A 25661-nucleotide genomic window follows, 5' to 3' on the forward strand; every position below is an offset into this window, starting at 1 on the left:
TGTGAACTTAAAAAAAACCTAATTGTTAATAATTGATAAAAAAAACTTTTTTCCCAATTTGAGTGCATTATTTGCATATTTAATTTACTTTTATGGTTTAATTAAGTTTTAAGATGTTTCTCATCTAGGTGAAATTTTATTGAAACTTTAGCAGAGCTGTTTTTACCTTATTTATGTTAGACACACACACACACACACACACACACACACACGGTACTTACTGAAAGTAAGCTAATGGTAAGCCAAACTTGAATTGTCTACATAGACTAAATGATAGTTTCAGATAGCTGAAAACAAGTACATTAACAATGTGGTCTAATCGCTACCATCAAATGAAGATCAGAAACTATTCCTAAGTATCTCTTTCAGTAGAATCATAATTGGCTTCTAAATGTCTCTAGAGTCTTAATGTAATGAGCAGCTTACTCTTGGCAGTTTTACACAGTTTAGCTGAAAGGTTTGGTTGCTGCCTTAGCAGAATATTTCATTTCAAATCCTTGATGTGGGAGACTGATTGCTTTGGAATCGGGTCTGGCTCCTTGGTTGTGCTACTAGCAACGACTTTATTAACATGCCTCAAGTAACACTGTCAGATGGTTTTTTAACATGGTGATCTAAGAGAGTGACCACTGAGTTTTGGAGGCTAGCTCTTGGAATGTTATTAATGGCAAAAAAGGGAAACTGCCATGAGATTTAATAAAATGGTTGACATCTGATTCTGGTTTTGTCGCTGGTAGTTGAGATATATTCTGCAATCCGACTGTATGGCTGTGTGTCTTTTGTTAGTTGATCCGCTGAAACCTCTGGGGGAACATTACTTTTGTAAATGATTCACTGCATTTCTACGTGGTAAACTACCTAGATCATTTGAGTCAATACAAGTAGTAACTTGAGTTACTAGAGTTTTGGAAGTATTTTTACCAAACTGATTGTTTCAGATAGGATAAATGCTCATAGGTTTCTGAAATGTGACCTTGGTTCTTTCCCTGGAGTCCCTTAGAATGGGATTGTAAAATAAAATCAGAGCCTTCCTTGTTTCCCCAGATTAACTTTTAATCCTTTAATATTGTTTAGTCAATTTGAGCAGTGATTCTCAAACTTTCATGAATAAAGAATTATCCAAGGAACTTTTGAAAAAGCAGAAATTCTAACCCCACACCCAGAGATTCCGATTTCACAGGCCTGGTATAGGCCTGGGGATCTGCATTTATAACAGACCTCTCAGGTGGTTTCAGGGACAACATTTTCCAAAACAGCATTTGAATCTATTCCAAAGTATGAATCCTATGATATAGCAATGCATACTTTTAAAGGAAACCCTAAACTCTCTTCTTTCTGGTAAAATAGATTCATTATTATCTAATGATTTAAGTTCTGAGGTAAGACGTTACATAATGTACAAAATATAAATACAAAAAACACATGTCATTACATGATTACTGGCTAGCCTGTATAATCTCTAGTGGTGTAAATCTGTTGAGAGGCATTATTTTATGGCCTGTCTAGTTGGTCTTGAGTTTGAGGGAACAATTTTGATGAAAAATATGTTTTAAAAATCTAACAAAAGTATGTTCTAGAATTGATGGCACTGTTTAATAAAAAATAAGAGACTCTAGTTAACTGTGGCCATCTGATTCATTGAAAAGCAGTGGATATTTGATGAAATAAACTGCTGTACCTAGGATTATAATTCCTGTGAATATATTTGCTAACAATTGCTAACTATTGACATTGAATCATAAATTGTATATTAATTTCATTTTTATGCAGTTAAATGTTTTAAAAAGCAAAAATAAAAAATAGTTCAAGAAAGCTTAAAAGATACAGTAGTTACTTGAATTGAATATGCACTTTAGGAATATTTTTCTTGCTTACAGGGGAATCAGTAGCTTAATTTATAACCTCATTTATGCTATTCTGCCTCCACAGATCTGTTTGGAAACTGTTTCTATCTGGAATACTTTTTTAAAAAAATTTATTTATTTTTGTCTGCCTTGGGTCTTCGTTGCTGTACGCAGGCTTTCTCTAGTTGCAGCGAGCGGGGGCTACTCTTCGTTGCAGTGCACGGGCTTTTCCCTGCTGTGGCTTCTCTTGTTGTGGAGCATGGGCTCTAGGTGTGAGGGCTTCAGTAGCTGTGGCACACAGGCTCTGTAGTTGTGGCTCACAGGCTCTAGAGCACAGGCTCAGTAGTCCTGGTGCATGGGCTTAGTCGTTCCGGGGTATGTGGGATCTTCCTGGACCAGGAATCGAACTTGTGTCCCCTGCATTGGCAGGCAGATTCTTAACCACTGTGCCACCAGGGAAGTCCTGGAATACTTTTAAAAGTTAAGCATCCAGATTTTACAAATTTTGGTAGTAGTTAGCAAGGATTTTCTGGTTAAAAATAGTATATGTCTAGCTACTGCAACCTCTTCTCAATAACAGTAGAATATCTGTAAAGACCTCAAAAAGACAAAACTGAAGAATACTAAAAACCAGTTGCAATATATAGTGGCAAAAATTGGGGGAGGAATTTTATAGGTTATATATAAAGATTCTTATTTGTATAAATAAGTATATAGTCTTCACTTACATTTTAAGTTCAATGGAATGAAAATTTCAATCAGTGGTCCATCTTTTCTTATGTTTACATGAAAGCAGAGAGGATGTATCTCTGTTCCTTCATTTCATAGTTTGCTTCAGAAAGAAAATGTTACTCTTTAGGGAGCCAGCATGCTATCTCCTTAAACCTATCAATAGCTATAACCATCTAGTTAGGAAAACAGTAGGACAAGAAGTGGACAGGCAACCTGGCACCATGTAAAAAATTGGAACCTGAGATATGTTTCTCACCAAGTGAAAATATTTGGAAGCAAGAGAAACATTGATGGGTATGTCAGAAGGGATTTTAGAGACAAATGGTAGCAGAGGGGAGCATCCCATCTCAGCCAGAAGGGCATCATGGGTGAGAATCAGGCAAGGAGCTATGCACATCAGACTCTTAGCCACAGAGCTGCAAAGAGGGTTCAGCTAGAACAAAAGTAGACAGAGAATGAAGTTAGGTCCATTCAAACACTTTGTTGACTGACACTGAGTCTGGAGAGATGCCACATCATTTGAGGATTAATAAACAGAAGACTGTCAAAACAGATGCAGCAGAACAGGAAAAAATAAAGCATAGGACCTAAGAAAAAAATACTGGGGAACAAAACAAGGGAGGGGAAAGACTCAGAAGAAATTGATGCTTTGAAAGTAGTAGTTTATTCTAAAGACTGGGGAAAAAAAGTGTTTAGTGTCACCAGTCTTTCAGAAAGACCTATCCTTCTTTAAGTGGGAGTATATATATATAAAAAGGAAGAACTGGCTAAGATGAAAGGGCAATAGCAAGTGTGATGGAAGAAAAAAAGGGATTTGATGTTAAAAATGCAATATTATAGTGCAGTCTGAATCAGAGATACTGAAGAACAGAATCTGTACTACATAAAATAAAATCAGGGATGTGCTGCATAAACTTGAGAAGTTCTTTCAGAATATTGAGGCAAAGGACTAAGAGTCGAATAATATGACTTTTTAAGTAGAAATAAAAACAAAGAATGGAACTTTAAGGTTTATAGGTATATAACATATATAGGTACACAGCAAAGACAACTGAAACTAAAGAAATAGTCAAAGATGCAATTGAAGAAAAGTGCACTAGGGAGGAAAAAAAAAATTGTCCTGAGTGAGCAAATCAAGCAAGGTCAATGAAGGGAGAACTTCATCTAGACACATCCTGGCTGAAATTTCCAATTACTATTATGAGGGGGAAAAACTTCACAGCATACAGACTAAACCAATACATTGTAAACAGAGTGATAAAATCAGACTGGTGTCAAACTTCTCAGATATACTAAAGGCTGGAAAGTAATTAAAGTGGATATCTGTCATATTTTGGCTCTTAGGGTCTGAACATGTTCTGTAATTTGAAGAGGAATTATTTACTATCTTGGAAAACAAACTTATGGTTACCGGGGGGAAGGGGGGGCGATAAATTGGGAGATTGGGTTTGACATATACACACTACTAAATATAAAATATATAACTAATAAAGACCTACTGTACAGCACAGGGAACTCTACTCAGTACTCTGTAATGACCTATATGGGAAAATAATCTAAAATAGAGAGGCTATATGTATCTGTGTAACTGATTCACTTTGCTGTACAGCAGAAAGTAACACAACATTGTAAATCAACTATACTTCAATAAAAAAAAAAAAAGAAGGTGGAAAACAAATGAGATCAGATAATTACCTTTCCCTAAACCCTTGCAGGTCACATTACCTAGAGTCAGCCACTCAGATGTTCCTGTGGGATTTTAGTTCTTACTAAGACCATGGACATTTAAAAGACTTCAATTTTGGCAGCATCATGGAATTTTGAGTCCAGCAGCAGCAGAAGCAAATGTCCCAGTGGCCTTTTTCCATCACTCTAATTTCCCTCAGTGACTAATAGGCTCATTATCAATTTATCAGAAGAGCCTTGAAAAGAAATGCTGATGGCAGAAACTGTGGCTGTCAGTCAGTCTCACTAATGAGCATGGGAGAATGTGAATGGGTTGATATGCTTATTTCATTATGAGAATTCCTTACTGTGGAAATCATGGTATAACTAGACACAGGAAACTTTTCAGAAAACTCTGCTTACCTCAAGCAGGGTTTACCACAAGACTCAGAAGTACAGTTATGCAAACAAAATAACAATCAAATAAAAACCACACACAGGGGCTTCCCTGGTGGCGCAGTGGTTGAGAGTCCGCCTGCCGATGCAGGGGACACGGGTTCGTGCCCCGGTCCGGGAAGATCCCACATGCCGCGGAGCGGCTGGGCCCGTGAGCCATGGCCGCTGAGCCTGCGCGTCCGGAGCCTGTGCTCCGCAATGGGAGAGGCCACAACAGTGAGAGGCCCACGTACCACAAAAAAAAACCCACACACAGTTCTGCTAGGAGGAAAAAAAAAACTAGATTGATATATACAAAAATGTGATTGTTGGTGGCAATGGACCTATAAGTGACTTTTTACTTATGCTTTTCTGTACTTGAAAAAAGTATTCAATAGAAATGAATTATCTTAAACCTTGTATAAATAGGACTTTAAAAGTTTTGAAAATGCTGACATTAATTTTACTGGATAGATCAAATTATGTGTGGGTAATATGTTTTCTTTCTTTGCTAAATATTCTATAAGTTTGCTTTATTGCTTTTATATTTAAAATAATTAAGATATAATTAAGAAAGTAAATAGGAGATAATTTAAAAATAAGGAATAATTAAGAAAAATTAGGAAATAATGCCTCTCAAAAAGTGTCAAGTGAGAAATTTTGACAGTACAAAAAATCATATTTGAAAGCTTAAAGGTCTGGAATTCTATAGGATTATATCACAGAGTAATCTGTTTTAAATCATTTCTGAGCCCAAGTGAGGTAAGAGAAAAAGGAGAAATACAGAATATTAATTGATAATTAAATTAGATTTTCTTATAACTAATAGTCCAGTAAGAGAATCATGAAAATCCCCTTAACTTTCCCCTTTGCATGATTTTCACAGGAATAAATTTTGACTTATAGAAGTCTGTATCTATGTTTGAATAATAAAAATTGAATTTAATTAGCTCATCTATTTTCCTAGACATTTTAATGCATTGAAGTCTTGCTAGTTAAGCTTTTTATTTTTGGAGGTTGACCTGAGACATGTATATGTCTGTTTCAAATACTAGTGCCATCTTTGTGGATTTCATTTAGATGAGATGAAATCGTATACTTAAAACTCCTAAATCTTTACTTGTTGTCAAAAGTTAATTTTATTCACTGCTTTGGTTCTTTGATGTCTCAGTGTGAATCAGCACAAATGAATAAGATGCTCTGTTAAAATACTGGGTTTTGTTGTCTGTGGAATACTAGGGATCTAATAAGGAGTGAGTTGGAGGCTTTTAGATTTGAAGGAAAATATTCTAGTGAAATTTTACATCAAGTATATCCTGCAGTGATATCCACGAAATGTGTAGTTTTCCTACAGAAATGTTTGCTTTCCTACTTCTTTCCAGGCTGACTGTAAACTTTATGAAGAGAAAAGTTTAATATTCACTTACTTTATCTGACGAATGTACTCTGCTGACTCCATGGTTAGGGGCAAGCTTCTGTTATAATACGATTCAATTCCATGCAGTAAAATGTATAAATAAATATTATGCATTTCATTCTTTTGTCTTTCATGCAAGGCATCTATGTGGTATATAGATCTTAGACCACTTTATTTGTGGATAGAAAGAATCATATTTCTCTAAAGCTTGGAAGACAGAAACATTATTAAAATGTCTTTAAATAGAAGTTATAAGGAAGGTTAAAGAATTAGAGTTATTTACATTGTAAAAAGAAAAAAAGGGATGCGATGGCCTAATAAATACTTCAAGTATATGAGAAATTGTTATAAAGAAGCTTTACACCAAGGACATTTTAATTTCCAGCAAAAATGGACCATTAGAAAATGTGTATTAAGCCAAGCCTGATGGATTTAAGTGAGCTAGAAAGATGTCCAGATGTTGGAGAGGTTAAATGATGGACTGTGGTAACTTTCACAGTTCAGGGACTGCTGGGAAGAGATAGAACAGACGAGGAGTCAGCAAGCACTTCAATCCACTAAGTTATCCAAATGAAGCACTTCAATCCACTGTTATCCATTTAAAAACTTTTGAGAATGCGTGACATACATTATGCCATCTAACCCTCACAAATTGTGTGTATTTGTATCTGCGGGGTTAGTGGCTTGCCCTAGGTTACAAAGCCAGCAAGTGGCAAAGCCCAGATCTGAACTAGGTCTTTCCATCATTCTGCATAGTGTACAGAAATGCCTACACATGCTATTAACAGGTTTAAGGTACAGGTGGGTAGAAGAAAGTATACAAAGAGAAAATAAAGGGTCTTTGAGTATGAATAGGAAAGTGAGAGTACTGAAATAAATTTTTTTTTAAATAGAAAAGATACAAAGTGTCTGCAAGTTCCTGTCACATGGGTAAAGAATAGCTGGAAATCTAAATCTAAATAAGTAAATAAAAAGTTTGGTGAATCCTTTGACCTAAGTTCTGATAGGGCAGCTGGTAAGGAACAGCCTAGAGGAAAGAGAGAACTGGGAATATGCACACAGAGACCATGTAAGATGACTAGACTGTAAGCTACATTAGGGCAGCACCCAGTTTTCTTCAGTTTGGGGTCTTTAGTGCCTGACATAATATTTAGCACTTAGTTTTGTGTGCATGCATGTCTGTGGGAAGACTGAATGAAAAGCAGAGTGCTTAGCTAGGCAAAGGAACTATTGCCAAGTCTGAAAAATCCTATGTGAGAACATGTACTAAAAATTGACTTGATTCAGATTCCCTTGAAATGTTAATTAATGTTTCTTTGAGTTACTGTTTTATAAATTAATGACCCAGCTAAAAAGCAAATTCTGTTTCTAAAGATTAGGTATTTGTAATACAGGAAAAACATAATGACTTACTATTTTTATACATGAGGAAGGAGCTTTGGTATTTGACTATTATGAATAAAAATGGAATTAGAGCTAATACCCAAAATAGGAGTACTTATTGCTGCATCTGCAGAAGGGTAGGATATGTTAGGAACATTTGATTATTGAGACTGCAAAGCTGATAGATAGCTGTTATATTGATGAGATCTTCATTTATGCTATTTCCCATGGCACTATCTAAATCATACTATGTCAGGTATATTTTTTTTCCATAATAATGAAACCAATACTGAAATGTATGAAGTGCCTTGACTTAAAAAACATTTTTAGAAAAGGTCAGAGGTGGTATCTTGTTTGTCCATTTGTTTATACTCATGTATTCACCAAAAATTTAAATGTCAGGCATTCTGCTCCTTGCTGAGGATATAAATGAGAAGAAAACAACATCCTTCCCCTCAGTAAGTCCATATTAAAAAAAAAAAAGGGCATAACTAAATTTAAAAAATAAATATCTATTACCCAATGGGATAGGAACTTCACCACGGTACTATAGGAGCCTTGAATACTGTCTCAGTAATGAGTGGAGATTGAGAAGGGCTTCGCACAGGAGATGGTGTCTGAGGTATCCACTGGAATATGAGTCAGCATTTGCCAGATAGAAGCCAGGAGTCTTTCTAGATGGAGAACCCTACACGTGCAAAGCCATGGAAAAATGAGGGCACAGAAATGTGAGCTTGCCAAGAGTAGAGGGTCTGACTGATTTGGGAGCTTTGTCCTCACGAAGGTGTGATTTTCTTTTTCCTGTGCTGTCTTCAGTAATCTTTTCAAAATATACATAGAAGGATCATATAGGTTTGTGGTTTTGTGATGTTGGTTCAGCAAAAGACAAGGTAATTGGGGGAAAAAAGTGTTTGTAGTGATGCTCTGTGGAGTTTAGGCTGGGTAAAGAAAGAAGAGAGGGTTAAAGGCATGGTCTGATAGATTGGAATAAAAAAGAAGGTTCAAAGGAGTTGAGGCCATGATGAACTTGGAGGAGGGAAGTATGGGAGTCAGGAAGTGACAGCTGGAAGGATGGGAGGTTGTGACTCAAACTGGACTCTCAAGACTAAATATTCTTCCAATCCCATTGTGGGCTGCTTCCCTGATAAGATAACTAAGGTAGCAGATGAATTTGTCTAGCAAGATAAATTAATTACCAAATTTTAAAATCTTTCCTTCAAGAAGTGCTAGGTAGATCCAGTTTCATATACTTTTGATTCTATGCCTGTTGCGTGATAATTTGTAAAAATAATCCCTTTTTTGTAAAAAAAGGGATTTGCCACATTTTAAAAAAATTTGCCACATTTAAAAAAATACTTATATTTTTTTCAGAGTAGTTTTAGATTCACAGCAAAATTAAAACAAAGGTACAGAGATTTCCCACATGCCCCCTGCCCCAACACATGCATAATCTCTCGCATTATCAACATCTCCCACCAGAGTGGTACATTTGTTACAAGTGATGAACCTGCACTGACACATCATAATCACCCAAAGTCCATAGTTTACATTAGAATTCATTTTTGGTGTTGTACAGTCTATGAGTTTGGACAAATGTATAATAACATGTATCATAGTAACCATACAGAGTATTTTCACTGCCTTAAAAATCCTCTCTTCTCTGCCTGTTCATCTGTTTTTCCCACCTTCCCAACCACTGGAACCCACTTATCTTATTACTATCTCCATAGTTTTGCCTTTCCCAATATCCATGGAATCATTCAGTAACTAGCCATTTCAGATTAGCTCCTTTCACTAAAATTCCTCCATGTCTTTTCATGGCTTGATAGCTCATTTCTTTTTAGCACTGAATAATATTCTGTTGTCTGAATGAACATAATCAGCTTTTTATAGTCAAAAGATATTCTTGCTATAATTGATTCTGAGTCAGGAGATGCAAGTAAATATATGTAAAGCTTTAATAGTATCCTGCTAATATGCCAAGAAGTAATAATGGTAATTTGCCACTTTTCTCCAAGTCAAATGAGAATGTAAGTCTAAGCTTTGGCCTTCCTCTTTAGTTTGGAAATTCTCTGATTTTGGAAAATTGTTATAAAGAGGACCCACTAAAAAAAGGCAATGTAATAGGCAATGTTAGTCATCATTTAGTTGAAGATTTTCTTTTTAAAAAATTTTTATTGGAGTTAGTTGATTTACAAGATTTTCTAAGTAAGAAAAACTGAGCTTTAAAAATTCTTTCCTCTGATCAACCATATTTATTGTCTTAATCTGTTTTAGCTAATCATCCAAAGAAGCTCCTGAATTCATGCCTTCTTGTTGTTAAGGAAAGAAAACATATAGCATTAAATAGAAACAATGTTAATGTATAAATAATTTTATATTAGGAATTACTTAAAGTGGGTACAAAGGCAGCAAACATTTGATACATTTACATATTCTTATATCTTATATTGGAAAAATAAAAGTTGTAAATTTTGAAGAAAAGAAATCTTTTTTTTTTTTTTTTTTTTTTTTGCGGTACGCGGGCCTCTCACTGTTGTGGCCTCTCCCGTTGCAGAGCACAGGCTCCGGACGCACAGGCTCAGCGGCCATGGCTCATGGGCCCAGCCGCTCCGCGGCATGTGGGATCTTCCCGGACCGGGGCACGAACCCATGTCCCCTGCATCAGCAGGCGGATTCTCAACCACTGCGCCACCAGGGAAGCCCAGAAAAGAAATTTTGATGCATATTTGCCATTAAGATTTTGTCATTAAAATAGAATGTAGCCTAAATTTATCGTTGTTTGTCTCTGAAATTATTACCTTTCTCTTATTAACTGAATTTCATAACCACACTGGAATTTGGGTGTGGAATTTTTTGCAAATCTAGCATGTAACTGTCAGTATTTAGTCTTTGCCTGTGTGTTTTATTGCCACTGTACCCACTTACTGGTAAGTCAAAGAATTAGCGACCTTCTCTCTGAGATTTAATAGACTTGCTCTCTAGTCCAGCACTGTCCAGTAAAACTTTATATAATGATGGAAATGTTGTGTATATGTGCTGTCCCACATAATAGCTACTAGCTGTATGTGGCAACTTAGCACTTGAAATATGGCTAATGCACCTAAGGAGCTTGTTTTGAAATTTGACTTATTTTTGGAAATTTTAAATTTGAATTTAAATAGGCATATAGCTAGTGGAAACAGCTCCAGTTTTTCTGGAGAAAAAAGAAAGGCAGAAATAGCAAGAACTGAAGTCTTAGGAAACTTATTTCTACTGCCCTGTAGACTAACCATCATTGTAATTCATTTGAATTATTGCCATTCAGGAATAATTCTACCGTTTTGGGAAAGTTGTAGCCAGGTCTTCATATTTCCATTGATGAGATTTCATCTGGAAATGTTGTATTTGATTCCGTGTCTTTGGAATTTCAGTGGCCCTTGCCTCTTTTCCCAGGCCATTTATACCTGTTTTCATTGGTTTTGATCATTTGGCTGATTGGTTAGTTTTAAGTTTTCCTCCTTTGCTGTTTGGAAAGACTCCCTGGCCACTTATGCAAACTGTCTAGTAGTCCTGGAAAAACTTAAAAATATTAAAATATATTCCATTGCCATTTCTACTGATTGAAGGTTCAGGAAAAATTAAGTGAGCAAGCACATCTATCCATTGTAAATCATTCTTAGTGAAATTTTTTTACTCTCATTATGCAAGCTTCACACTTAAAAGTTAGTTACCATCAGAACTAGTTAGAGTTACCTTCCTAATCAGAAACTGAAATAATGCATTTTAGAACAATGTCAGTACGTTTTAAATAAGCTGATTGAGGTAAATCAGTAGGTACACATCTGTTAAAACAGGACACAGCAACTACTAATTACAATTCTCAGCAAACTCAGTAATAGTCATTATGTAACTTTTTGAAGTTAGCTTTTTCTATAGTAAATAAAGATATTTAGAAGGGTCAGAGATTCTGTAAAATACATTTGCAGGCTGTAGGATTCAATGGAACCTAGGTTCAGTAATTAAATACTAATTATTTTCCAGTTTCTCATGTAGCATGGCTTGATGTTAGACCATGCAACATTTTAAGGGAATATATTATCCACAATGAAAAATATTTTGGGGAACAGTTGTAAAACAGTTCTAATATGTTTTCAGAAATATAAGTCAATTAGGTGGTTGGGCTGAATGTAGGTTTAAACAGTCTCCAAAATGAGGATCTTTACTTAGCTTTTATGGAGAGACCTCAAGTAAGAAAAGAAACTTAATACTAAAAACTAGTTAATGGAGTATCTTTCTTCTCATCAGAGTCTTAATTCCTCATGACATAAAGTTTATCATTAGGAACATTTAGAAGCCTGGGAATCTTACATCACAGAGATCAGTTGATAGCCTTCAAATACTTTTTTTCCAGAATGTAATTTAATGCCTATTTAAACAACAGCAATTGATAATCAGTTGTTCCCCTAGGTTCTTTTTGGGCGCAAATCCTTTTGGAGTTGGGAAATAAAAGGTTCTAAAACTTTGTAACCCTATTTCTTTTGAACACAAAAAGTTTTTGAGTTAAAACTCCTTTCATGGTTGATTCTGTTAATCTAATTTGCTTTTTGGGGTAACAAAAGCTCTAGACCAGGAAGTAGAGTACTTGAGATCTATTTTCAGGAATCATGCCTTATTTCTCCCTCTCTCTCTCTCTCTCTCTCTCTCTCTTCTTTTCCCCAGGCCACACAAACACAGTGCATCAGTTTTTAAAATTCAATTTCCCACATCCTTTTTATTTATGGACACCTATATGGGACACATTTTCTATGTGACACTGATGCTGGAATCAGCAGATGATTGGCTATGCTGATAGGTATCAGAGTGAATGATCTAATGGGAAATTTAGAGTTCAAATGGAATTATCCCAGTTGTAATGATATTTTTCGGCTGAGGCGCCTCTCACTTTCCCTATGCATGGGTTAGTTCAGTTCTTCACTGCCTCTCACATCACTCCCTTTCTTGTTATCTCCATTGGCACCACTCTCATCCCCCTCCTGATTCACATGCCTAAACTAAATCCATAAAAATCCTCTCTTTAGGGACTTCCTTTCTTCTGATCTTGTTGCCTCACTCTACTCCATAGTACCATCAGGTGAAATTTCCCTAAATATTGCTTTGTATCCATCTAGTCAAACCCTTTTTGTGGTTTCCTAATTACCCCAGAATAAAATTTACACCCCTCAGTCCTCCACAAGCTGACTCTTTCATAATACTTTCAACATTTGATCTTCATCCTTTATCCACATAAAACCATGTATATGTATAAGCAAAAAGGAATAAAAATGTTTCCTTTCAATACGTGAAAACTGTTTACCTTAAAATAATTAGATATTCATATATTTTTCCATCATTCATGTTTCCTTAATATGGATAACTGAATACTTGAACTTGCTGTTAAGGCTTCACTTCTAATTATTGATTAAAAGTAGAGAAACTGGCAGATAATTCTTTTGTCCATAAAATATTACTGATGCTGCTGAATTTTATATGTCAGAGTAGTATCAGGCAAATAATTTTTGGTGTCCGTTTATGAGGTTTGAATTTTCTTTGTATTAAATTTCTCAAAAAGATGGATAGGTACTACACTTATCCTGTCTTCAGTCTCCAGAATTAAGTTTTTGATGGCCACTGAATGTTTTCTGTCAAGCTCCATGTTCATTGTACCTTCAGTGAATTTCTGTTTCCTAGTGCTTCAACTCTAGCCCCTGCCCTGTTATTTTCCATCCCTCCATAATTTACCCCAACTACACTTCTCATACTTGAGTCACAGGGGCATACTGACTGCCTCCAAACTACTTCATTCTCATTCTAGTTCTGTGACTTAGCTCATAGAGTTGTTTGACTTTAATGTCCCCTACCTATATCCTCCTTCTAATGCTAAGCCCCTCTCATAAAACACCTCCTTTCTGAGAATTGTTGGCTTCTTTTTTCTGGAATCCTGTAGAACTTTAATTTATTTTTTTGCTACACAAGTCTGCACTTAGTCATGATCAATTTCATGTGTCTAGTTGTTTTTCCCCAACCATATTATACGCACTGTGTGATACTTATTGCCCTTTTTTTTAAAAAAAAAAAATCATTATGCTTTGCACAGAGAGAAAAACACAATTGTACCCAGTGGATGTGTGCTCCTTAATTGCTGAATGGACCTCCAAGTAACAATAGCAGACTATAAGGAAAATTGGGGTCACCGACCTTATCTTTCATGTTTCCATGTTAACTTCATTGGCTTATTTGAATCACATCAACAATTCTAGATTTCATTATATAAGTACTTTCTTTTCCTGTTATAGCACATGCCAGCATATGACTGCTTACATTTAAAACCATATTTTACAACAAAATCTGATAATTACCCGGTGAAAAAATTTATACAGATATTATTATTGAAGTAGTGTTTAAACTAGTTCACCCTAATTTAAGAATTCTGTCAGGTGACTTTTGCAAAACTTTGTGAAATCGACCAGAACAATTTATCACTTTTAAGGTGGCACAGTGGCTGCTAAATTTCCAAATGCTTGTATTGATCAGGCTTAGGAATAAAAATCAGAATAAGTGTAGTGGTATTTATGTATATGATGTGACCTTAAACTTTTGTTTAAAACAGACTATCTTCCATTGATTCCATTGACTGCTCCTTTATGAGGATGATTTTTGAAGCTGAAGATGAACACAGGTGTCCTGGTTAAATTTGAGCATATTCAGTGTAGAGCTGACATTTCTTCCATAATCACATGCTGCCACATGGAATGCAAAGGGACAGACAAAGCTGCCTTTCCTCCTTCTATGTCTGTATGAACATGAGAAGTATTAAGTTGTCTTCTGTGGTGTCAGGAAAGGGTAGATGTCTGTCACTAATTAGTCTAGGTCACTAGAGAGAATTTTGCAACAAAAAAGGAAATAGTTTTCAAACTGATTGATGAAGTAAGTCCCTGATGACCAGAATTACTTCACTAAGAATGAAATTGATATTATCATAACCATATGTTCATTACATCATCATAACTCTTTTTTAGCATGTGCCGGGTGACATAGGTATTGGTGTGTTTTTTTTCCATCAGTAAAATTAAATTTATCTATTTTTATTAAAATTTCTAATACATTTTGAGTGTTTAGAAACATCTCAAATTTCAGAAGAATAGAATAATATATAAGTATTATTTATTACTAGGATGTGTAACCTAAATACTATATGCAGGTGTGAGAATTGTGATTAAGTTTCATGTGTAAATGTCTAGATAATACATTTGTACACATACATTGTAAATACTGTATACTTATTTTATCATTCTTTGTCATACTTTACCATATAATGGAATATAATAGCAAAAATTACATAGTGCCTACTATGTGCCAGGAATTTTTTAAGTGTTTTATGTATATTAGTTTAGCTAATCCACAATGACCCTATGAGTTAGATACCATTATTATTTTTTTTTTACACAAAGGTAAAAACACTCATCTTGATTTTTTTTGAATTTTATTTCATTTTTTTATATAGCAGGTTCTTAATAGTTACCTATTTTATACATATTAGTGTATAGATACCATTATTATCTCCATTGAAGTATAAACCAGATACCATGGATTATTTAACCATTTTGAGCCTTAGTTTTTGTTTTATAAATTTATTTATTTTATTTTTGGCTGTGTTGGGTCTTCGTTGCTGCATGCAGGCTTTCTGTAGTTGCCATGAGCGGGACAGGGGCCTATTCTTCGTTGTGGTGTGTGGGCTTCTCATTGCGGTGACTTCTCTTGTTGCGGAGCACGGGCTCTAGGCACACAGGTGTCAGTAGTTGTGGCTCGCGGGCTCTAGAGTGCAAGCTCAGTAGTTGTGGTACGTGGGCTTAGTTGCTCCGTGGCATGTGGGATCTTCCTGGACCAGGGCTCGAACCTGTGTCCCCTGCACTAGCAGGCAGATTCTTAACCACTGTGCCACCAGGGAAGCCACCGAGCCTTAGTTTTTTTATCTGTAAAATGGCAGTAATACTTCATAGGGTTATTGAGAAAAATAAATGATGGGTCTAGAGTTAGATTCTTGGCACATAGATACTCAGTAACTTCTGCCCACCTTTCTGTTTCAATGAACTGACTACTAGAAAGAGACTTAGTTCCTAACTGTACATAATATGTCTTTGTATACAATATTCTGTGAGATCTTTGAGGTCATAAAGTGTCAGAAATACAGTAGGTACTCAATGAATGTTTGTTTTGTGAAAGAATGAAAGCCCAAAGAAGTTTGCCCAAGTACTGTAAATATACCAGTGTTGAAAAATATTTTAAATTATTGCTTAAGTAATTCAAATCATTACCATTGTCTGATTAATTTGTTGATGGTAATTAAATCACCTTGAAGAAAAAGGCCTTAGGTCTTGTTCCTACCAGAGGCATAGCAGCAACAAATCAGACCCAATTGACCTGACTAACAGGAAATATGCCTCTTGCGTATGAAGGTGATGTTGGAGATTTTCAAGAGTTAGGTGAGATTTTTTTTTTTAACATCTTTATTGGAGTATAATTGCTTTAAAATGGTGTGTTAGTTTCTGCTTTATAACAAACTGAATCAGTTATACATATACATATGTTCCCATATCTCTTCCCTCTTGCGTCTCCCTCCCTCCCACTCTCCCTATCCCACCCCTCTAGGTGGTCAGAAACCACCGAGCTGATCTCCCTGTGCCATGCGGCTGCTTCCCACTAGCTATCTATTTTACGTTTGGTAGTGTATATATGTCCATGCCACTCTCTCACTTTGTCACAGCTTACCCTTCCCCCTCCCCATATCCTCAAGTCCATTCTCTAGTAGGTCTGTGTCTTTATTCCTGTCTTACCCCTAGGTTCTTCATGACCTTTTTTTTTTTTCTTAGATTCCATATATATGTGTTAACATATGGTATTTGTTTTTCTGTTTCTGACTTACTTCACTCTGTATGACAGACTCTAGGTCCATCCACCTCACTACAAATAACTCAATTTCATTTCTTTTTATGGCTGAATAACATTCCATTGTATATATGTGCGACATCTTCTTTATCCGTTCATCTGTTGATGGACACTTAGGTTGCTTCCATGTCCTGGCTATTGTAAATAGAGCTGCAATGAACATATTGGTACATGACTCTTTTTGAATTCTGGTTTGCTCAGGGTATATGCCCAGTAGTGGGATTGCTGGGTCATATGATACTTCTATTTTTAGTTTTTTAAGGATCCTCCATACTGTTCTCCATACTGGCTGTATCAATTTACATTCCCACCAACAGTGCAAGAGGGTTTCCTTTTCTCCACACCCTCTCCAGCATTTATTGTTTCTAAATTTTTTGATGATGGCCATTCTGACCAGTGTGAGATGATATCTCATTGTAGTTTTGATTTGCATTTCTCTTTTATCTTCCTTGGTCTTTGTAGTCAGAGCAATGGCTGTTTTCATGCTCTCTTACAATGCATTTTGCAACTTTAGCATTAATGCTATGTAAAGACACCTAAGTCTTAAAGTAGTATTTTTTATTCTTAGTATCCTAATTTATGTTTAACATTTTAAAATCATGGGTGACGAATTATAAAAACTCACATATTTTTCTTTCATTATGGTTCAAATATAAAGAATGAATGAATGCCTTAATACCTAATAGAGTGCCATGTTCCCATTGCTTTGGCTAATGAACAGCAAGTTGTTATTTACAATGGTGGTGCAGATGGTTAGTGTTGGTGGTGGTGATGATGATGGTGATGATTGTGATGCTGAAATGAGACTGAAAACCAACTGAGAATGGATTACTTCTCCTTAAAGCCTAAAATTGGACTCTGGACTTTGATGGAGTTGAACTATGGTTCTTCAATACCTTGTCCTTGCTCCATTACAGCTACTTCTTAAAAACAAGTTGAGCTTTTTTCTAGGGATTAAAAGAAATCTAACAGTTGAAATAATTATAGTGAGGTCTGTTATATCCTTATTTAACCTACTCAAGTAAAGCCTGAATCATTCTGATCATCTTTATTCAACTGTTATTTGGTTGAAATCCCATTATGCTTCCCCGTGTTTGTTCATGTCCTTTCTAATTTTCTTATTATCAGGAGAAATATTCTTTCCAGAGCAGTGGTAAATTTCTCACCTTCTGTGGGATGATGTCATCCCGTCTGTGTGTTGCACACAGACTTATTTCATGACCCTGAGCAGCACCTTATACCCAGGCATTATTTGAGAAATGACCTCCTAGCTCTCTACATCCAGGCTTGGGTAACTGACATTTATTTTCACTTTAATATGTGAACTACAGAGCCTACCAGTGGGATTCTCGCTGGGAGATATTCCAAACCAATTCTGGCAGACGCTGTTGGAAGGCATCATGTTTAGACAGAAATCCCAAGAGCTGCTGAGTCTTTGCAGCAATCCTCTGTCAAAATGAGGTAGACATGAAAAACCTTTTATTTTAGGAAGGTGGAAATAAATGTGGGTATTCAAAAAATTCCAAAGAAAAACAACTGTTCATTTTTTTCCACCCCTTCCCCTAAAGATTGTCTGCAGCATCCCCGCATCATGTGTAGTACTCCAGCATTTCAGAATTGATGGACTCCAGATGCAATCACAATTTGAACTTACTGGCCATGGCCAGTCTGACCTTGACCTCACATGTTTCTCTAGCCCTATGTTCACCAAGAAGAAACCATGGAATAATGAGGCTATCAACCAAGTCCACTGGCTGGAAAAACCCTTTAAACATAATTTCAAAGGCAAACATTATTTGAAAAACACAATGTAAGCAGGAGAAAAAAGAAGGGCGGTTATAAGCTGCTAGCAATTAGGCACTAATTAGGTTTGTTCCATTCCTTAACTGCCCAGTTCAGCAGCACCATTTGTATCTCTTTCAAATGTTTGGGGATTCCTCTTAGTGAAACCAAACCACAGTTTGCAGACTAACTTATAATAAAGGTACATCATAAATATATCCAGATCTAACTGACTAACTGAATTCTCAATTTCCTTTATAGTAAAAACCCAATTGAATGGAAAGCTGACTCCATGTCTGTTTGGCTCATCAGTGTAGCCCTGTAAGTTAGCACAGAGCCTGGAACATAATAATTGTGCAAAAAGCACATTATTGAATTAATTTATTTTTGTTAATACTCATGACATCTATTTCAAAAATTGTGGAAATGAATTTATTTCTAGCTGATTGAGTGGGGGATATTTACACTAAGTAGCTTATTTAAACTACCAATTATAAAATAAATAAGTCACAGGTATATAATGTACAGCACAGGGAATATAGTCAATATTATAACAATTTTGTAGGGTGCCTAATCTATATAAGTAACTAATTACTATATTATACACCTGAAGTTATTATAATATTATGAGGAAATTATACTTCAATAAAATAAAAAAATAAACAGGCTTTAAAGAGAAAGAAAATGATTAAATATTTGTTTGATGGTACCTTCTTTGATGATTAATTCTTACTCTGTAGTAGTATAGATGTAAAACATTTAATTGATTAGACCAGATATATCAACATCCCAGTTACCCCAGAGAATTCTTGTATCCTTTTTGACAATAAATTTCTGATTTAATATTTCATTTTCAAAAGTCTTTTATCTGCCATAGAAGTGAAATGCGATAGGCACTTTGATATTTTCTAAGTTGAGGTCTTATGAATCCATGGGTATGAGGCAAATGATCGGTATAGCAGGATCTCCAGAGGCCGGCAGGCATAAAAATTCTCAGAGCCAAGTTACATTTTAGGAATGACCTGTATTCCATCAATGGCTTTAAGTGTCTTTCATTTACAAGTCACTGCATAACATGAAAGAGATGTTATGTACTGTGGAATATATTGGAAATGGAATAATAAGAAAGACATGGTCTCGACCTCAACAAACTTATAATCAAACAAATAAAAAGGGAAAGAGCAACTCAGACAAAACAGGCAGCAGTCAGGACAAGATTGGCTCCAAACCTATGTTCACTAGATAGAAAGAGGCAAAAGGCCCAGTATAGAGACTTTGCCTGAAAACAGGTTTATATTGAAGTTCCAGATGAGCAGATGGAAACCAGTAGTCAGCTAGTGGGAGCAAAGTAGCAAGGGGCCCCATAATAACCAGTGGAGATGCAGAAACACAACACTGGGATCAGATTCATTTTACTCTCAAAAGCAATTTACCTCCCGTGCTTTCATTACTTTTGGTTTCTCTCTTGCACTGATTGGACCAGATCCCTGATAGGGGTTATCCAAAGAGCTCCTCTCCAGCCAGAGTCCAAGGAGGGAGCCTGAGGCCAGTGCCATCGGGGCTCCAAGGGGGCCACCATACATGCATGATTTCAGCGTGGCCTTGGCCATGGAACTCTGGCCATGGCTGACTGCACAGTGCTGCAGCTGCTGCTCCTGTTGCTGCTTGTGCAGCTGAGCTGCACGGCCAAGTTCTAAGCCAAGATCACCCTGTACTGCATGCTCTGCTGTATGGTCATCACTGTGGCCATGGTCACCTGCCTGCTGTGTCACTGTGGCCAGATAGTGGAGAAGGTGAGCATCATCAGTTGGCTCATCCAGTCCTTCAAGTACATATACTGCATTCACTTTGAGATTAAGGGCCGCCAGAAGCTGGAGGTGGACCACCCCTGTGTCATCATCTCTAACCACCAGAGCATCCTGGGCATAGTGGTCTCATGGAGGCCCTTCCTGAATGCAGATTGCCAAGCAGGAGCTGTTCTTCATAGGATGCATGGGCCTGATCATGTGTACCTTGGGGCATCTTCATTGCCAATGCAAATGATTAGTAAACAATCTATAATAGGAATAGGAAAGAGTTTTATTCAAGCCAAACTGAGGACTGTAGCCCTGGAGACACAGATTCAAGAAGCACTTGAATTGTGTTCTGCCTGACCACAAAATGAGGGAGACTTATATAGGCAAAACCCACAAAGTTGCATAAGTTGTTTGTCAAGAATTAGGATTAGAACCGGCAAGAAGAAAGGGTACTTGTTAAGCAAGGATTGTTTGGGGACTGAATGGTTGCATAGTTACAAGGGGAGACCTTGAGACCATAAGGTTGCAGCAGGCACCTGCTAGCAGATGTTGTTTTGAGAATAGTTGGTGGTGCCCTTGAGTTTGATACAGTTCAGAAAATTCAAGTTCTCAGTGGTGCAGGAGCGTGTCTGAAACCACACCCACGATGGCCACCTGGCTCCATTTTGAATGCTTGAACCACAGTTACTCCATTTTTATTTTTTAAATACATTCTTTAATGGTTAAAGCCCATGTACAATGCATGCTTGACAGTACATAGACAGACTGTTCTAATTAACATAAAGTTCAAGCCAAATCATGTATAAACTAGGATGAATTCCCCATACCTTAATTTGTGAAAATCTCTTCTATCATCAACTGACAAAGTACCAGGACCATGATGGCACACGTGGGCTTGGGCATGGTCAGAGAGAACCTTGAAGTGTGACTCTACCCTGAGGGCATGCGGAACGACAATAGGACCTGCTGCCTTTCAAGAGAGGAGCCTTCTACCTGGTTATGGTTGCCCCTCGCCTCTGTGTTATACTCTACCTTCTCCTTCTACAACCCCAAGAGGAAGCTCTTCACCTCAGGAATGGTCAAGAGGAAGGTGCTGGATGCCATCCCCACCAGCAGCCACCCTGTGGCTGGATGTTCCCAAGCTCATGGACACCAGCTGCCATGAGCTTGGGAACATCCAAGTCCCAAGGACCACCTTGAGGACCACCTTCTCCCGCATGTCCAAGATACCCCAGAAAAACGGGGCCACTGCAGGGCCTGGTGCCCAGCCAGCCCAGTAGCTAAGGCCATGGGTGGGTCAGGAGCTGAGGGAAGGACCTGGCTAGAGAATGGACAGAGGGACCCCAGCCCTGGCTGCCAAATAATACTATGTCATAGTCCTGCTGCTCTCCCCCTTGCATTCAGGCCCCCTAAAGTGGAAGCCTCTTTCTGTCATTGGCCTCAGACCCAGGCCCCTGATGTCCCCTCAAAGGAGAGTGTGCCAGACCCTCAACAAGCTCTGAAGGCAAAGCCTTGCCCACTGTCATGCCTCCAAGATCCAAGAGTAGGAGCAGGCCTGGGGCTCCAGATGGGCTGACAGGGCTGGGCTGGGCTGCAAGGCCTTGGGATGAATGGCCAGAGATGAGACCCTCTGTGGTCCTGCCTGGGCCTGTGGGGTGCAGAGTCAGGCTTTGGGGGCCCAGCCACAGCCTGCATTGGTCTTTCAGGGAGACGAGGAGCTCTGGGGGGGTGGAAGGAGCAGACCCCAGTTTTGTACACTCTTGAAAGTGCAAAATAAATAAACAAATAAAATTTTAAAAGTAAAGGTGTGGCGGTGAGAAGCCTGCAAATCTGCTAACATCATTGACCTTTCACTCTGTGTGTTTCCTTTTATCTGCAGAACCGCCCAAAGTCACTGTTATGCCCAAGAACCAGTCTTTTACAGGTGGATCTGAGGTCTCCATCATGTGTTCTGCAACAGGTTATCCCAAACCAAAGATCACCTGGACCATGAATGATATGTTTATTGTGGGTTCACACAGGTACTGGGTTTGTATCATGTTCTTTGTTTTTACTGAGTGAGAGACGTTGGTGAAATTTCTGGACAATACTAATCTGACCAAATCCCTAAGGTTAAGGGAGATTTGACCCAAATCCACAGCTTTAGATTTTCTGAATAGGCCAGGAAATGTCAGTAAAATAATAAATGATGAATGTATAGAGTTTGAGGTTCTAAAGTCTTGAATTCAATAACTGGGACTAAGTGCTTCCTAATACTTTGCTTTGCAAACATAACACTGTAACAGTTGGTTTACCTTGAATAATTGAAATGGGGATAATAAACTTTCTGTGGGTAAAGTAATGTGTAGTTTTAACCCATCTACTAGAGGTTTGGTCCTGAGATTTAACAGAAGAGAGCGGGAGAGACAAAGGACAGAACAGTAACTCTAATTAAAGTGTATGCAGACATTCTTCGTAACTCCTGCTTGCTGCTGCCATACTATCGTACACTGAGAGGTATTTTATTCTGCTGGATGCTTTTAAAAGAAAATGAATCCTCTCATGCTCAAAGAGAGTACTGAACACGAGGGGCATGAGCAATGAAGTTTCCAGCCATCGGGCTTCCATTACTCTGGGTTTGGCAGGGGGAGAAGGGCTTAGGTGTGAGCCAGATTCTATTCCTGGTCTCTTCACAGACTCACTTGAGATGTGAGGCATTGCATCTCTCAGGTTTTCATTTTGGGGAACTGTTTAGCTTAGAAGTTCACACAGAGCAAGATTGCCTGGGTGCAAATTCCACTTCTTCCCTTTACTAACCCTGACTCCGGGCAAGTTGTATAACCTCTTTGCTCATCTGTATAACAGAGATAATAGGATCCAACTCATTGGGTTGTTAGGAAGATTTAAAGCATTGATAAATGTAAAGGTCCTAAAGCAGCCCTGATACATGGCAGGTACTAGATATGTGGGACCTATTGTTATTATCATTATAACATTTCTGCTTATAAAATGATGATGTTAATCATTTCTGCAGTCAGCACCACAAACATAACTCTAAAATATTTGAAAGGATGGTGCTATAGTTCCTTGATACTATTATTAGAATATTTTCAATTTTATTTTCTTTTTGTCTGTAGGTACAGGATGACCTCAGAAGGTACCTTATTTATCAAAAATGCAGTTCCCAAAGATGCAGGGATTTATGGTTGCCTGGCAAGTAATTCAGCTGGAATGGATAAACAGACTTCTACCCTCAGATACACTGGCAAGTATCATCAGTTTAAAAGGCAGTACAAATAGTATGAATATCATATCAAGCAATGTAACTGTACTTTCTTGAAAATTAATATTAGGAATGAGTTATACCCAGTTGTATAATTTATTGTTTGTTTCACACATTGATTAAAGCAAATATTGTAAATAATTTAAGTTAAAAGTTCAGGGAGTGAATAGCTTCGGTAATCAACAGAAATCAAGGAAGCTTCCAGATTATGGAGGAGTTCCAGAATGTCCACAGAGTTCTGTCCTTCCATGATTCATCTGTTCTTTGTAATATTTTACTTACAAATTAATAAATTCTGTATCCTTCCTAGTTTACCTCAACTTTCTTTTTTTTTTTTAACATCTTTTTTGGAGTATTATTGCTTTACAATGGTGTGTTAGTTTCTGCTGTGTAACAAAGTGAATCAGTTATACATATACATATGTTCCCATACCTCTTCCCTCACGCGTCTCCCTCCCTCCCACCCTCCCTATCCCACCCCTCTAGGTGGTCACAAACCACTGAGCTGATATCCCTGTGCCATGCGGCTGCTTCCCACTAGCTATCTATTTTACGTTGGGTAGTGTATAAATGTCCATGCCGCTCTCACTTTGTCACAGCTTACCCTTCCTCCTCCCCATATCCTCAAGTCCATTCTCTAGTAGGTCTGTGTCTTTATTCCCGTCTTACCCCTAGGTTCTTCATGGCATTTTTTTAAATTCTTAGATTCCATATATATATGTGTTAGCATATGGTATTTATCTTTCTCTTTCTGACTTACTTCACTCTGTATGACAGACTCTAGGTCCATCCAACTCACTACAAATATCTCAATTTCGTTTCTTTTTATGGCTGAGTAATATTCCATTGTATATATGTGCCACATCTTCTTTATCCATTCATCCGATGATGGACACTTAGGTTGCTTCCTTCTCCTGGCTATTGTAAATAGAGCTGCAATGAACATTTTGGTACATGAGGCTTTTTGAATTATGGTTTTCTCAGGGTATATGCCCAGTATTGGGATTGCTGGGTTGTATGGTAGTTCTATTTGTAGTTTTTAAGGAACCTCCATACTGTTCTCCATAGTGGCTGTATCAATTTACATTCCCACCAGCAGTGCAAGAGTGTTCCCTTTTCTCCACACCCTCTCCAGCATTAATTGTTTCTAGATTTTTTGATGATGGCCATTCTGACTGGTGTGAGATGATATCTCATTGTAGTTTTGATTTGCATTTCTCTACTGATTAATGATGTTGATCATTCTTTCATGTGTTTGTTGGCAATCTGTATATCTTCTTTGGAAAAATGTCCATTTAGGTCTTCTGCCCATTTTTGGATTGGGTGGTTTTTTTGTTATTGAGCTGCATGAGCTACTTGTAAATTTTGAAGATTAATCCATTGTCCCTTGCTTCATTTGCAAATATTTTCTCCCATTCTGAGGGTTGTCTTTTGGTCTTGTTTATGGTTTCCTTTGCTGTGCAAAAGCGTTTAAGTTTCATTATGTCCCATTTGTTTATTTTGTTTTTATTTCCATTTCTCTAGGAGGTGGGTCAAAAAGGATCTTCCTGTGATTTATGTCATAGAGTGTTCTGCCTATGTTTTCTTCTAAGAGTTTGATAGTTTCTGGCCTTACATTTAGGTCTTTAATCCATTTTGAGCTTATTTTTGTGTATGGTGTTAGGGAGTGATCTAATCTCATACTTTTACATGTCCCTGTCCAGTTTTCCCAGCACCACTTATTGAAGAGGCTGTCCTTTCTCCACTGTACATTCCTGCCTCCTTTATCAAAGAAAAGGTGACCATATGTGTGGGGTTTATCTCTGGGCTTTCTATCCTGTTCCATTGACCTATGTTTCTGTTTTTGTGCCAATACCATACTGTCTTGATTACTGTAGCTTTGTAGTATAGTCTGAAGTCAGGGAGCCTGATTCCTCCAGCTCCGTTTTTTGTTCTCAGGATTGCTTTGGCTATTCGGGGTCTTTTGTGTTTCCATACAAATTGTGAAATTTTTTGTTTTAGTTCTGTGAAAAATGCCATTGGTAGTTTGATAGGGATTGCATTGAATCTGTAGATTGCTTTGGGTAGTAGAGTCATTATCACAGTGTTGATTCTTCCAATCCAAGAACATGGTATCTCTCTCCATCTATTTGTATCATCTTTAATTTCTGTCATCAATGTCTTATAATTTTCTGCATACAGGTCTTTTGTCTCCTTAGGTAGGTTTATTCCTAGATATTTTATTCTTTTTGTTGCAATGGTAAATGGGAGTCTTTTCTTAATATCACTTTCAGATTTTTCATCATTAGTGTATAGGAATGCCAGAGATTTCTGTGCATTAATTTTGTATCCTGCTACTTTACCAAATTCATTGATTAGCTCTGGTAGTTTTCTGGTAGCAT

General features: G+C 37.3%; 1 protein-coding gene across 5 annotated transcripts in view; it reads left to right on the forward strand.

The window, feature by feature from the left end:
- HMCN1 (hemicentin 1) overlaps positions 1-25661 on the forward strand; it is a 526618-nt gene that overhangs the window by 213491 nt on the left and 287466 nt on the right. For all 5 annotated transcript variants that reach the window (XR_014015141.1, XM_081225456.1, XM_081225458.1 and 2 more), the window contains exons 12-13: positions 21898-22039; positions 23135-23262. Coding sequence is in view for 4 of the 5 variants with exons in the window: in XM_081225456.1 (XP_081081582.1) it covers positions 21898-22039; positions 23135-23262 (270 nt within the window). In the remaining variant the exon portion in view is untranslated. The remainder of the gene's footprint in view (positions 1-21897; positions 22040-23134; positions 23263-25661) is intronic.

This window comes from Mesoplodon bidens (assembly GCF_964165515.1).
Source record: "Mesoplodon bidens genome assembly, chromosome: 2".
NCBI lineage: Eukaryota > Metazoa > Chordata > Mammalia > Artiodactyla > Ziphiidae > Mesoplodon > Mesoplodon bidens.